The 13,940-nt window shown below is 39.6% G+C and overlaps 1 protein-coding gene across 1 annotated transcript in view; it reads left to right on the top strand.

Moving 5' to 3' along the window:
- The window catches only part of MGAT5 (mannosyl (alpha-1,6-)-glycoprotein beta-1,6-N-acetyl-glucosaminyltransferase), a 199,907-nt gene extending 186,323 nt beyond the window's left edge, over positions 1-13,584 (top strand). Inside the window, exons 14-16 of the mRNA XM_019522507.1 lie at positions 2,801-2,875; positions 4,555-4,712; positions 9,767-13,584. Of these exons, the coding sequence (XP_019378052.1) occupies positions 2,801-2,875; positions 4,555-4,712; positions 9,767-9,965 (432 nt within the window). The 3' untranslated portion in view covers positions 9,966-13,584. The remainder of the gene's footprint in view (positions 1-2,800; positions 2,876-4,554; positions 4,713-9,766) is intronic.
- The last annotated feature ends 356 nt before the right edge of the window (positions 13,585-13,940 follow it).

The following is a 13,940-nucleotide window of genomic DNA, read 5'->3' as shown; positions in this document are numbered from 1 at the left end:
CCTCTCACTCCCAACCTGCAGCAACCTGCCCCCCCGCCCTGTCAGAGGTGGACCCTAGCTGCCCCCCCAACACCAGCAGGCACCTGCAGTCCCTCACACACCCATTCCTTCCATGCACACACACACACACATGCCCAACAGTTCCCAAGAATTGGCCCTCCAACCCTCACCCCCCCCCCCCCTAGTCTTACCTGCATCCAGCTGCCAAGGCTGTACCCACTACGCTGCCTGGTTGCACACCAACCACGTGTGTGTGCACACCCAGATGCATGTGGTGGCCCCTGCCTCCAATTGCCTCCCCCCTGCTCCCTCCAGCCCCAAGCAGGGTGGAAGGCTGCCAGCCTGCAAGGGAAACTTGTTGTTTCCTGCAGTTTTCTCCTTTAAAATGGGAAGTCTGTGTTATTCTCCTTCAAATGAGGAAATCTGCGTTTTTCCATAGCAAATGGTAAGCCTGGATCCCTAGTGATCAGCTACTATGTTGAAGTCTCTCTCTACCTCAGCCACTTCCAACCAATAAGCATTCATAGATTCAGCACCCTGCACTTGTCCGTATTAAAACGCATCCTGTTCCTGTTAGCCCGCCCCTGTAACCTATCCAGATCCCTCTGCAATCTCTCTCTCCCTCCCTGCTAGCGTGCTCACCTCCCCCCAAATTTTGGTGTCATCAGCGAATTTAAACAGGTTACTTTCCACCCCATCATCCAGATCGCTGATGTAGCAGAAAATTTCTGTTTTTAATCCCCTGTGAATGACCTTGTATTCTGTACTGTTGAATTTTATCCCCTCCTATCACATGAGCCCTCCAGGTCATCTGTTTCTTTCTGTAAGCTGTCCCAGTCCTTCCTACATTAATAATCTGCCTTTCAACTTTTATTTCATCAGCAGGCTCTTAATTCACCAATTCTCCTTTCAACAGTACTTGTTAGAGTCTCCTTCTGAATCAGCTCCCCACCTGCCTTACAATTTTGATTTCCATCTTCTCCAGCCTAATTAATAGTTTTCTACATTGTACAGTATCAAATGCTTTCCTGATACACCTTTACTGATCCAGATTGATATCTAGAGTATTTCCATGATCTGAAACACCTTGTCAAAGAAGTCTACCTTGGGCAAACACCTATTGCATTTTATCGTTTCTATCAAAATCTGTTCCAATGTTTTGCCTGGTAGGGAGGTCAGATTAACAGGCCTGTAGTTGATCAGATCTCCCCTTTTCCTCCCTCCTCTGCAATATAGTCAGTACACTGCTGTTCTCCCTCATTTATCGTCACTTTTTAAAATTGATAGATTTATTAAAAATCCTTGCTATCAGACCTCCAGTTCAGTATGCCAACTCTTTCAGAATTCTGGGAGGGAGATTATTCAGTCTCCACAGCTTGAGTGCATTGCACTCTTGACTCTTGTTTCTACTTTTGTTTCCATTTCCATACCCTTGTTTCCATTTTCCATCTTACTTCTGCTTCCTTGCTGAACAATATGATCCTTATTAAGAACCAAGGCAAAGTAGCCACTTGATTTTTTTGTTAGTACCTTGACTTTTAATGTCCACTCTGCCCTTGCTGCACAGTAGCCCTAATTCTCTCCTTGTTCTCTTCCCTTATATAAACTTAAGAGCATTTGGCTGTTTCTTTCAATATCTTCTCGTGTTCTAACTCAGTTTAACTTTTGTTAATTCTCATTTAATCTCAGTGCTTTCTGACCACTTAGACACAACTCTTTTAGGGGATCAAGCCTTTTTTTCCATTCCTTGTAGGTTCCTTGCTTACTCCTGCTGTTCTCCTTGAGGAGGTTATTCACCCAGCTAGTTGTTCTTTCCCTTTCTATCATTAATTTTCCTCATCCCTTGGGATGTAGACACCAAAAACATTAGCATTTTTGACTTGAGGAAACAAAGTTTTCTATGCATTCACGTTCCTGATTTCATCAGTCCAGCTGAGGAATCTAAAAAAGATCTGGAATTCTAAATACCATCACCCCTTGTTGGTTCAGTGACTATTTGATGGAAAAATCTGTTAGCCATCCCATCCAGGAATAACTGAGCCTTACCTGTAGCATTTGTTTTCCAACTTTGAAGCTAAAGTCTCTTACAAGAATATCGTTTTAAATAGTATTGATTTCTAACAACATTTAAAAGATATCTCTATCCAGATCCAACCTTGGAAAAACCTTCCAGCACTAAATGAGTAGAACCTCATTTGCCGTCTGTCCCCAAGATGATTTTGATGCACACAGATGATTTGTTGTTGTTGTCGTCGTCCCTCTTTATTTTTAACAGTTTATCTCACAACCTTAACATGAAGTTCTACCCTACCGCTGTTTCCCTTTATTTCTGTCTTACCTGAACAGCTTATATCATTCAGCATCTGTGTTCAAGTCATGACCGTTATTCCCCAATGGTTTTGTTATCCCTATAATGTTCTGTATCATGTCCTTCACCAATAATTCATCTTTATTTTTCTCATTTTCTTGGCCTGGTCCTTAGTATTGGCATATAAGCATTTCAGTTGCTTAGTGGCCCCACATCCTTAGCCAAATCAGGCACAGTACTTGACTGTTGGGCTCATCAATATTAGCATTTTCTTTACCTTCTGTTGTTGCTGCAGTTTATTTGCCACTTATCTTAATTATCTACCTGGTTTTCTTCCTCCTGTATACTAAAATAGTCCTCCTGTATACTAAAATGTGGAGGTTACAGAAGACTATTCTAGACACTTCCTTAATTTAGTATACCATTTAATACCTAGCACAGTTTTAATCAGTAATAAAGTTGTAACCTAAGCTAACTGCAGTATTTTTACAGATCGAACCGTATTTGCCCTATGAATTTACATGTGAGGGGATGCTACAGAGGATGAATGCGTTCATTGAGAAACAGGTATGGCCTCTGTTGATCCAGTAACCTTCTCTTTTGTTCATGGTCCTCCTGTGATAAAGGACACCTTAGTTTTATTGTTGTTCTGTTTTAAAGAACTTCTGAAAATGCATAGTTTAGCCCCCAATATACAGGTGTGGACTTTCCTGCCTCTCAACATAGAATCCCAGTGGTGTTAGTAGGCTATCATGTGACTGACCTTTCCAGTTAAGGTCATTATACTGGTTTTCCCCTCCTTTGTTCAGGCTTCTGATGGTCAACATAGGTCCTGTGGTTTCTGTTTTGATTTTTCAGTGTCGGGGGCATTAGCTCACAGCACTGGATGTGCCAGCTACCCGTTTTGTTTATTTCTTTCTGCCTTTAAAATATAAATAATGTTGTTACAATGTTTTACTTAATGCAGCATAACTACCTCTGATTTTTTACAATAAACTCTCCTCCCTATGAAAGTTTCTGGGTCATTTGATTCTCCTACATGAGCTAACTGTAACTGGCAGCTTTCATCAATAGAGGACATTACGCTCATTACACAAGAAGTAAAGTGAGATCTGAGGCATGGGTGCCTATAGGCTGTCAAGGAAGGGAGGCCCTAACTCTATTAAGCACTATAATAAAAACAATGCATAGTAATGTAATTGATTATGTTTGGGCTTTACCATCAGAAAAGGCTGCCATTTTACTGCTACCAGAATAATGGGGTATTGCTATTATTTATGTATTTATTTGCTCAGCACTAGCATAGTGTCTGGTATTACTGACAAGGCAGAGAATAAAAATGCAGACCCCATGCTGAGGAAACTTCAGTGTAGAAGATGGAAACAGACAGGGATCAGATAAAAGCAAGATGTAAAACCTCAGAGCATAGATTAGATGAAGTGGCAGAATAAACTGGGTTGATACTGACTTTCAGTGGGGCATGGGTGTGGCAAAAAAAGAGTGCGTTTAGGAAGGAAGTTTAATAAAAAGAAGAAGGGCTCCAGGAACGCTAGCACAGAGAGGCTGCTCCAGCCATGTGATACAGTAAGGAAGAAAGCAAGACCTTGGGTAATAGAAGAAGGGGACAAAGAGGCAGGAAAGTGCAAAGAGCAAAATGTGATGTCATAAGGTACAAGAACAAGATTAATAACCTAAACTGTAGCTGTCCAACAAACTACCTTATTTCATTCACAGATAAAGCATTCAAAGGGTTATTGTTGTGTTTCTGTAGGAAGATGCCATATAGCACTAGTAATTTTGTGTTGGCAGAACAATGGGATTTTTCCTTTAAGGTGCCACATTTAACAGGCTGAAATTTCTGTATATAATGGGGAAAAATCAGAAAATCCAGTGAATCGAATGTGAAAAGTCAAAGGGAAATAAAAGCTGGTTGCTTCTAACTTGAAAATCAATTACCCTGGATAAAAGGCAGTGTCAGTTTGGACCTTCCTTTGATGTATCTGGTAATGGCTACTGTCAAATTTGTCTGATCTGGTGATCCCGTGTGATAGCTCCTATTTAAAACTCATCTTCTTATCCTATCAATTTGAGTCAGTTAAGCTGGTATAGCTGCAAAAAGGAGAAGTTGGGGCTTCTTAAAAACTGCACTTTAGATTAACTTTGTTCTTTTAATAACAGCAATGTTACAAGGTGTGGTAAAGTTTATTCAACTGTATTCTGAATAATAAAATACTCTGTTGCCACAGGATTTCTGTCACGGACAGGTAATGTGGCCTCCACTAAGTGCACTTCAGGTAAAAATTGCTGAATCTGGGAAATCATGCAAACAAGTTTGTCAAGAAAACCAGCTTATCTGTGAGCCGTCCTTCTTCCAGCACCTTAACAAGGACAAGGCGCTGCTAAAGTAAGTATTAAGAAGTGTAGAAATACCAGTATATTAAAGTCAATGAGTGGAGGAAGGTGGAAACAATCTACTGCTAACAGAGTTTTAAAGTTGGATAGTCAAGTATTCAAATTCTGAAGTGCAAAGTTCAGGTTGAAAAGCTAGACCTTGAATTTAAGACTGTGCACATACCTTAAAATGCTCTCTTTGTTTTACATTTGTCAATTAACAGGAATATAAACTTATCATTTAAATTCACCAGCAGTACATCATTTGCCAAATTATTCCCCCAATGTTTTTCAAACTGTATTTCCTTAGATTTCAGTGAGATCTGGTAACGAAGCCTTTTTTCATCTTTCTGACTACAGGCAGTTTTGGTACACTTTGTGCACACATGTTTATTTTGAATTTATGCATAAGTGTTTGTATGCACAACTCAGCACACTAAATAAATTAATCCACCAGCAGAAGCTTGGAGTGAGAAATAGTAGTTCCTAAACTAAGCATGGAAAATCACAAGGATTTTATTCAGGAATGTTGAACAGCTGTAAAAGGAAGTTGGAACAGAGCTGAGCATTAGGGCTAAGTACAGATGGTCAAAAAGCCCCAGGCTGAATAGATTCAATCTTCACAGGTTAGTTTAAGCTGCATAGAATTAACTGATAAGCAAGTGAGCAGACATTCACTTTTGATTCTAGAAATGCAGCCACGTGCCTGTAGTGGCCCAGGCCCAAAGCTGGGGGTCGCTAGAACACGCCTTCCTGCTTGGCTGGAGCAAACAGCTTGGGCCAAGGCTAGCACACCCTCTTTGCGAAGGGGGCTTGCGGGGGAGGTGCAAAGCATCTTGGGAAGCTGGAGGACTAAGAGTTAACTTGATTTTGGAGGGAATCTGGACAGAAGTTCCATAAACTAATTAACCTAAATCAGTCAGCTCTGATACTACATCCATCCAGTTTTATCTTAAACTGGTTTTGGCCACTTTGAAAGCGGTTTTTATGCACTGAACTTCTGTTCCAAACCCCCTTCCTAACTTGGCACCTGGGGCTCCTGCCCCTCTTGCTCACCCCTGGTTACACTACTACAGCTTGAAGTGACGGGGAGTAGAGGAAGCTGCTAAATGCTGAGCTCTCTTCCACCCTGCCCTTGATTTACAGCTGGGGGTTTGTTCAATCCAGGGAGCACAGTTGTCTGGATTATAATCACCCAGGGTAAGCTTGCAAAACCTAGTACCCTTCCACATTTATTCCTTTTAATATTGAATTTCCTTGCATTGGGGTGACCCCCAAAGCTAATCCTCATGTTGTTTGGGGGTGTGTGGATGGAGGAACACGAGGGATTCTGAAATCAACATTTTTGCAATAAAATAATCCATACACATAATCTACTTTGCATTAGCTGTTCATGCAGTTTTCATTAAAAGCCGTCTGTGTAAAAGTTTGCTTATCTTTGCATTTTATTCATCTCTGTCTGACTCCAGATCAATTCTAATGCTTGCTTATTCACTGACAAATAACAATTACCATTTTTGCAAGCCCTTTGTCAGTAATGTCCTAGGTATGCAGGCTCCCCTAGTCCTTTGCATTGGAGAGTTAGCACCAATTTGGAATGCTTACCAGCTATGCATTAGGGTGTTGTCTGCTTGCAAGTTCCTTTTGGTGATGATTTTATAACAGAAGATCAAATGATTCAAAAGCTGCATGGTAACAGATGTCTCTAGGGAGTTTGCTGGCTGGGTTTGCAAATCCCCATTTCCTAGTACATTTACTACAAAGCTTTTTTTTTTTTTTTTTTTTTTACCAATGTGACAAATCTTGTAGCTGCAATTTACTAGTGAAAACCAAAGGAAACCCATACATGTGGAGATCCTTTTAGCCTGTGACTGTCGGTCAGTCTTCTGACTCTTACTGTTTCTTAAACTGCTTAGACAAAACTGTGGGGAAAAGAAAATGTTAAAGTTTGAAAACTAGGGGTTCTTCCTGACCGACTAAAAGCTTACGTTTACTCACCATGTTAGTTTAGGTAACACAGTTATTTCTTGGTCTCAGAGAGACCCACAGTTACCAGATAGTGGCCTTGGAGATAACAATTTGTTTGTTTAATGTCCCTAAGGTTTTGTGGCCATAAAATAGATAACTTTTTCTGTTTTTTCCAGTATCTTTTATATGCACCCTTGAATGTAGTTCCATTTTCCTGATTCATACACTGTGTGTGTGGAATGAAGCAAGAGTTCAAATTTGTTATATTTTTCTCATGTTTAAGAGAAACAAGAAAACACCCTCTGTACAAAACTGACCTTCTCCAAGAACTTCAGGTTGTATCAGTTGTAAAGAGGCCAGCAGCTAATATACGTTTGCAAAAAAGCAACCTTCCAGAAACACTGCTTGTAATGCTTTTCAAATTTCCAAAGAGTTAAGAAAGATCAGAATATTTGTAACAAGACACAAAGGGCGCCTAAGCCCTATACACATGCAGTGAGGCTGCTCCAACGCGCTGTAATTACAGCATATTGGAGCAGACTCAGTTAATCAAGTTTGCTGGAGCATGGTAATTTTGTTAATTGAAATTTACAAATTTTGAATTACTGCCACGCGCCAGCAGACTCCAGCATCATGTGTATCAGCATCCCCACGCTGAAAAATAGTGGTGGGAGCAGCTTAACTAAAGCTCATTCAGCAAGATATAGTTAAAGCGCCCCTGCTGCCATTTTTCACCACAGGCATGCTGATACACGTGACACTCCGGGCATTGGTGACACGTAGGGGATGTACATGGGTGCATGTGCACCCCCTGGAAGTGCCAGCTGCAAAACCGGAAGTGCCGGCAGAAGTGTACTTCCAGTTTTGCCACTGACTTAGCGATCCCCATCCCGCCCCCAGGTCAGTGATCAGTGGCAGGGGGACCACATGCCCCCCCCAGACTCGGGAGGCACCAGTTGCCCATGACTCCAGGTGCTTTAATTAGAGTGGCTCTTAGAGCCACTCTAATTAAAGTGCTCCCCCCCCCGCCCCAAGTACATGTATAAACACCCAAAGGTTTTACTTCTGGGTCACTGGTTTGAACAAGACTTTAGGTAAAGAATCCTAATTGCTGTTCTTCTATAGAGTTAATTCTGCATAATAGTCCTATTACTGTATTTACCCAGCTGCAGCTGGTCTCTGCTGTGTTTAAATGAACAGAAACACTCCCCCACAAATGTTTTTTTCTGCACTGAGGTTCAGTATTTAAAAGGAGAAAAGAATATGATGCATAGTTGCCTGTCCTCATTTTTATTCCATTAATGCCTGACTCAAAGACCAATGAGGTAAAAAGCGTCTTTCTGTTGATTTCAACTGACTTTGGCTTCAGGTTCCTAATGATTTCATCTTACTAGGATTTCTAGGTATTTTAGGATGATTTCTTTGGCTTTGGAAAATGAGTGAGAAGCAGTATTTTTTTTGTTTTTCTGTCTCACATTTATCTTCAGTAAACAGAAGAATAAAGCTAAAAAAGGCTGCACTGCCCTCTAGAGAGTGTCCTGTACTTAAAACACTGACAGGCATAAATAACTGCTGCATGTTAGGGTGCCAGGAGTGTGCAATTCTAAACCTATCTGAATTATTCACCATAACGGTTTTGCCCACTTTGGAGTTTAGAATAGCACTGAAAGCATTTTATGAATAACATAATTTGAGTACAGGGATGCAGAGTACACAAGAAAGATAGGTTCTACACAGAATGAATTGGAGGTTGATACATACACTGAGAAATGGGGAAATAGAAAGACAGCATTCAAGAGTGTTGAGAAGGATTATTGGACTAAATGTCTTTAATCCATACTACAGGACCGGAACATTATTTTGCTGAGTTTCTGGTTCTCTGTTTTTATGTAACTTTTCCATTCTTAGCACTTTCCTGAATTAAGCACCACCTACATATTGCCCCATATATATTGGCAAAGAAATTGAGATATCATAATCTCACCCATTTGATTGAAATAAAAAGGTAGTAGAGTACATCACAAAATAAAACCACTCTGCTTCCTCCAGGCTGTGGACATAATTGGAATTTTTTTTTGTGATCTGGGGTCTTTGTCTTAACTTTGTATTAGGAGTACTGCCAGACTTTTACTGCCTGAAATGGAAGGTTTTTATAGTGTTGGTTGATAACAGGAAATCCTGTCCAATTCCCGGTAGCAACAGGAGGTTTACTTTTCCTTGGACCATAGGGACATACAATTACAAATCTTTTCTTTCTCACTGACTGTGGCTAAAAGCAGTCACCATGGGTGCAAACAAAAGTGACGTTTTTCACACAATCTGGCCCTCGAAAGCACTCTACGGCCATGGCATAACACATGTGCATGGCTGAAGAGTGCTTTTAAAGTGGCCAATCACATGACAAATTAACCCTCATTAAACCAGGTAGTAAATGAAGCTGCTCTAAATTAGAGCACCTTAGGGGACTTCTGTACAGTTCCCTGAGAGGGTTAAGTGTCATACTCCTGGTGTGCCAGGGGGAGCAAGGAGAGTTCAAGGAGTCTCAGCTGGCTGCCTGTCTGCCTCCATGCGGGCAGGGGCGAGGGTGGTAATTGACCCAGTGATCAAGGCTGGTGGGGCCCTTGCTGGTTCCCCCGCACCCCCCAGGGAGAGGGTCCCTGGTACCCACTGGCCCTGGCTCTTGGGGTGCAAAACCACCCAGAGTCCTGCCACCTACACTGGCAGCTGGCCAGGGGCTTCTGAAGCCCTGACCAGCTTACAAAGCAGACAGTAGCACCCCCTGCTGCTTGGCCTTTGTCAGTGCATAGAGGCGCTGAGCCCCCATGCACAGGAGCAGCATGTGTGTTAGGTTTCCATGATGCCGTAACTTTAAGTGCTCTGTGTAAAATGCAAATAATTACAGCATGATCGAGGTGCCCTTTATAACTTCTGTAAGCATCCTTTGATCTGTAGTTTCCTGCTCTTATTTGGCCGTGTTTAAGATACCCAGTCGAATTCAGGGAATTTTGGTATTAGGACTGGGCAAGGATAAAAAAAAAAGTCAAAATTGTGATACTGACAATGGTCTTGTTATTTTCTTTTCTTTTTTTCTTCCTATAGGTATAACATTGAATGTCATACTGTTGAATCAGCAAATGATATCGTTGTCCCCTCTTTTGATGAAAGAAGGAAGCACTGCATTTTTCAAGGAGATCTTTTGCTGTTCAGCTGTGCAGGGTCCCATCCAAACCACAAAAGAATCTGTCCTTGCAGGGACTACATAAAGGGACAGGTTGCACTTTGTAAAGACTGCCTATAGCAGCAGCACACCTTGTTTTTCCTTGGGGACAAGCAAGTGGTTTTTGAGAGAACTACTTATACTTCCTGCACTTTTGTCCAGTTGTCTAGCAGTAGGCAGAGCTCCTGCTGCAGCACAGAGGTATCTGCAAGGAGAGAGGGGTCATGATGAACAGCAAACTGGGGTTTGTTTTTTTTCTAAGCGAACATTTTCAAAATCCTTTCATCTACTCAACAGGAAGAGAAAGGAAGTTCTTTGCTTTGTAATGATTTGAAGATGATTGCAAAGAACAGTTTGTAGGAAATCCTAGGCCCCATCAAACATTGTTTTTGAGTGAAATGAGTATTTTTTTTAAACAAGTTAGAACATCCCCTCATCATTTGCTAAGAACCCAAACATCATTCCAGTAGAAAGTTGAAAAAAGTATGGGGGGGGGGGGATAGGACTTAATTTATTAAACGTGCACTGTTTTGGGTGCTCCTTCAGCTACAATGCCTACAAAATGGTGCATTTCTCAAGAACTTGGAACCACAAGGAAACCCAAGTAACAAGAGAGATAACTGTCTGCTCCCAGTTCTTTTTTAATCTTTGCATACTACAGGATATTGTCTGCATCACAGCTACAGTACTAGAGCAGTCTAAACAGAGAGCACCATGAAGAGGAGGATTGGTGGCTGCCAGTTTGTGGCGCATCCTGGTAACTGGATAACTGACTTTGGTTGTGGTGTTCTTTGGTGCTGAACAGCCACTGACATATACTGCCATTTAAAAATGAACCCATTGTCACAGTTTACTGGTCCCATTTAGAGAACGATCCTTGAAATTTGTTCGTGCTTCTGTTGTAGTCTGCCTATTAGAAATACTGTGTGAAGCAAAAAGTATTCAGCATCATTTGAGCAATATTATTGTTAGACCCTCAGTTTGCTATACCTTAAAATAGTTAAAACGTTACTGAAAGACATAGAACGGTCAACTAAACTAACTATAATTATTGTATGATAGAAATGTAAAATGTCTTCATAACTAGTTAGGTTTTTAAAGAGAGAGATGTTTGAACAGCAATTGAGAGAAAGAGAAATGACTGCTAAGAAAAAAGATTGATCTCTTTTCTTGATTCTTTGTAATTTTTTAATAGGCAGGCCAGTGATATATTTACAAGCTGCATTTCATTATCAAAAGTTTGGATCCAAATTCAAACTTTGCTTGTTTAGAGCAGTGAGCTAAATCTTTTAAAAAAATAAAATACCTTTTTTTTAAGATTAAACTTTTTGCAGCACAAGCTGACGTGTTTGAAAGCACTCTCCATGGCTGGGAAAAGAGACATTAAATTAGTGGGAAATGAATGCTGAGTCAGTCTGCAGTGAGCAAGTAGGATTTGAAAACAATCATAGTTTGTAGGTTTAAAACTTGGATATACTCTGGCCATAATTGAAAACCTCAGTTTGATGTCTTAATGCTTTTTTGTGAAGATTTATCAAGCGTTGCCCAGTACTTCCACTAATGAAAACATAGGCACTTTAAATTTTCTTTCCTAGACTATATCAGGTTCACTCATTCTTTTGTATTTGGCATTCATTATCTGTGTATGAGTATTGATGTGTCTCTTGACCTACCAAAGATCCAAAAAGGGAAATGCTATTGAAACTGTCAGACAAATTATCATGACAAACCTACAGAGAATTAAAAATGCAGTTTCCCATTTAAATGTAATCATCTATTTATTCCAAGTGCTTTTATGTTTCATAATTCAACACTCCTAATGCTATTATATCATTATACAGATAGTGTGGATTAGACAGAAATTGGACCCTAAATTAGTTTTCAGTACCCACAAAAGCAATATGGAAGGTGTATGCACAGAAGGGTGCATGAGTGACTGCTTTGGGATCATTCCTTGTTGTGAACATCCTTTAGTTCATTTACCAGCAGGCCCATTCTTTTCCAGAAAGAAAAAACTAATAGACTTATCCAGAATCCTTCTTGCTGGCACTCCCTCAGCATGAGCACCACTTGCGATGGCTGTCTTAGGACTGGAATCTGAAAAGCTTCCAAAAATTCATTTTAGTTGTTTAAAAAGTTCCCCATGTGAAAGGTAGCAACAGGAGTTGTCTTTCCTGATGCTTCCTCAGGCTTTTCAGTTACAATGTAGTAAGTTAGAATGGGATGTGACCCTGGTACTTTGACAGCAAAGGTGGTGGGCGACGCATGTGTATGTATTAATGCAAAACGATCTTGTTTACTGTTATGTAACAATTAGAAACCATTTGCTGTAAATAAACATTCCCTTGGGTTCTGCCAGTTTAAGAAACATAGGGCAGATTGTCACTTATTTTGCCTAAAATTTAAGGACACCTAATTTTTTTTTTACTAGTCTGTTGCAATTTCCACTGCACTATATTGTCCAATAATGTAGCTTTATGGATTCAGTCTCTACCACAGCAGAAGAGTCTATGATCTCTGTACTTTCATGCAGTCCATCTTTGTATTTCTGCTGATTTGAGTTATTGGATATTGGTAAATGAAAAAGCCAAACCAAAACCTGTCCATCCAGTAACAGGAATCGGTATGAATTGAAAAAGATGAATAATCACTGGGACCAGATCGTAGTTCTACTGATATCACTGAGAGTTTTGTTATTAACTTCCCTTTATCTTTCAAGAGCTTTACTTTATTATTATTATTATTATTATTATTATTATTATTACTCCTAAGACGTGCAAGTGATGAGCTTTCTGGTCAGGAGTAAGTCCTCTTACAGTGTGCAGCTTCTGTTTAATCCCATAGATTTTCTCGTATGGAAAATTATGGTAAACATGTCCTTTCCTTCTACCAATAGATAACCTTTGTGATAAAGTTGTGCTTTGCTCTATCGGCATTTTGGAAACCATTGTTTCCACAACATTTAAGTCAATACTGATGCAGGAAATAAGATACTTTTTTTCAGTGTGTCGTTTGTCTTTAAATGTATAAGCAAATAGGTTCTAGTATAAAATAATATAATTCCTCAAGTAGCCAGGCAAACCAGTAAGGGATTATTTTACAAATTTATAAAGAGTTTTTACTAAATTAAAACAAATTTGTATCACAACTTAAATGGGTAACTCTACTGCCTAAACCCCATAAACCAAACAGACTTTCTGGGCTTATATAATATAGAATAATTGTATAATCCAAACATTGCACTTGCATGAGGACTTTTGGATTATCTGTTGTTATTACACAGATGAAACTGCATTAATCTATGGGTTTCACCTTCTGACTACACTTTGCAGCTTCCTTATTCAGAATTCAGGTTTTGCAACACTTGGTTTGAATATAATGAGTGATAATTGATGGAAATCAGAGGTATCAACACTTAAGTATATAAACATAAACATATCTGCCATAAATCAAAAACATCTTGGGATTTAAAATCCTGTATTTTTATACGTAACCTGATGTTTCAAAAATCTTGTTCCTACAAGATTAGAAAACTTAAGAAAACCATTTACGTAATTTATTAAAATTAACATAAAAGGCTTGCCTTCGAAAGGTAAAGTTGGTAAATACACACTGTTTAAAAATGCCAATAAAAACCTCATTTTTTCATATATGCAAGTTGATTTGCACATGTATAAATAGATACGCTTTTTTGCTTTCATTTTTTCCTTTAATTTTCTTTGTGGTTGCTGGTCTTTGATTCCCTTTTTTTTTTTGTAATTTATAGTTGTAATTGTGTGTTGCTTAATATTTGCTCCACAGATATTTAATGCTTATGTGCCTTTATTTAACGCTGTTGGATGGATGTTTGGAATGTTGGCGCTGTCTGAACAAGTATAATGGAACACTTGTTTTAGGGTAAATTATACCATGTTGCTGCATAAATACTATTGGTTTGAATTCCAAATGCTTTTATAAATTGGGAGGGAGGCTCTTTGAGATATATAAAGAAAACAGTGCTGCAACCTTGTCACTCCTTCGCAAATGACCGTTTCTGTAAACAGAATATCCCTTGCT

The sequence above is a fragment of the Gavialis gangeticus genome, unplaced genomic scaffold (genome assembly GCF_001723915.1).
Source record: "Gavialis gangeticus isolate Ggan-Ray unplaced genomic scaffold, GavGan_comp1, whole genome shotgun sequence".
Lineage (NCBI taxonomy): Eukaryota > Metazoa > Chordata > Crocodylia > Gavialidae > Gavialis > Gavialis gangeticus.
The sequence above is the reverse complement of the archived record's forward strand: the minus strand, read 5'-3'. Positions and strand labels throughout refer to the sequence as shown.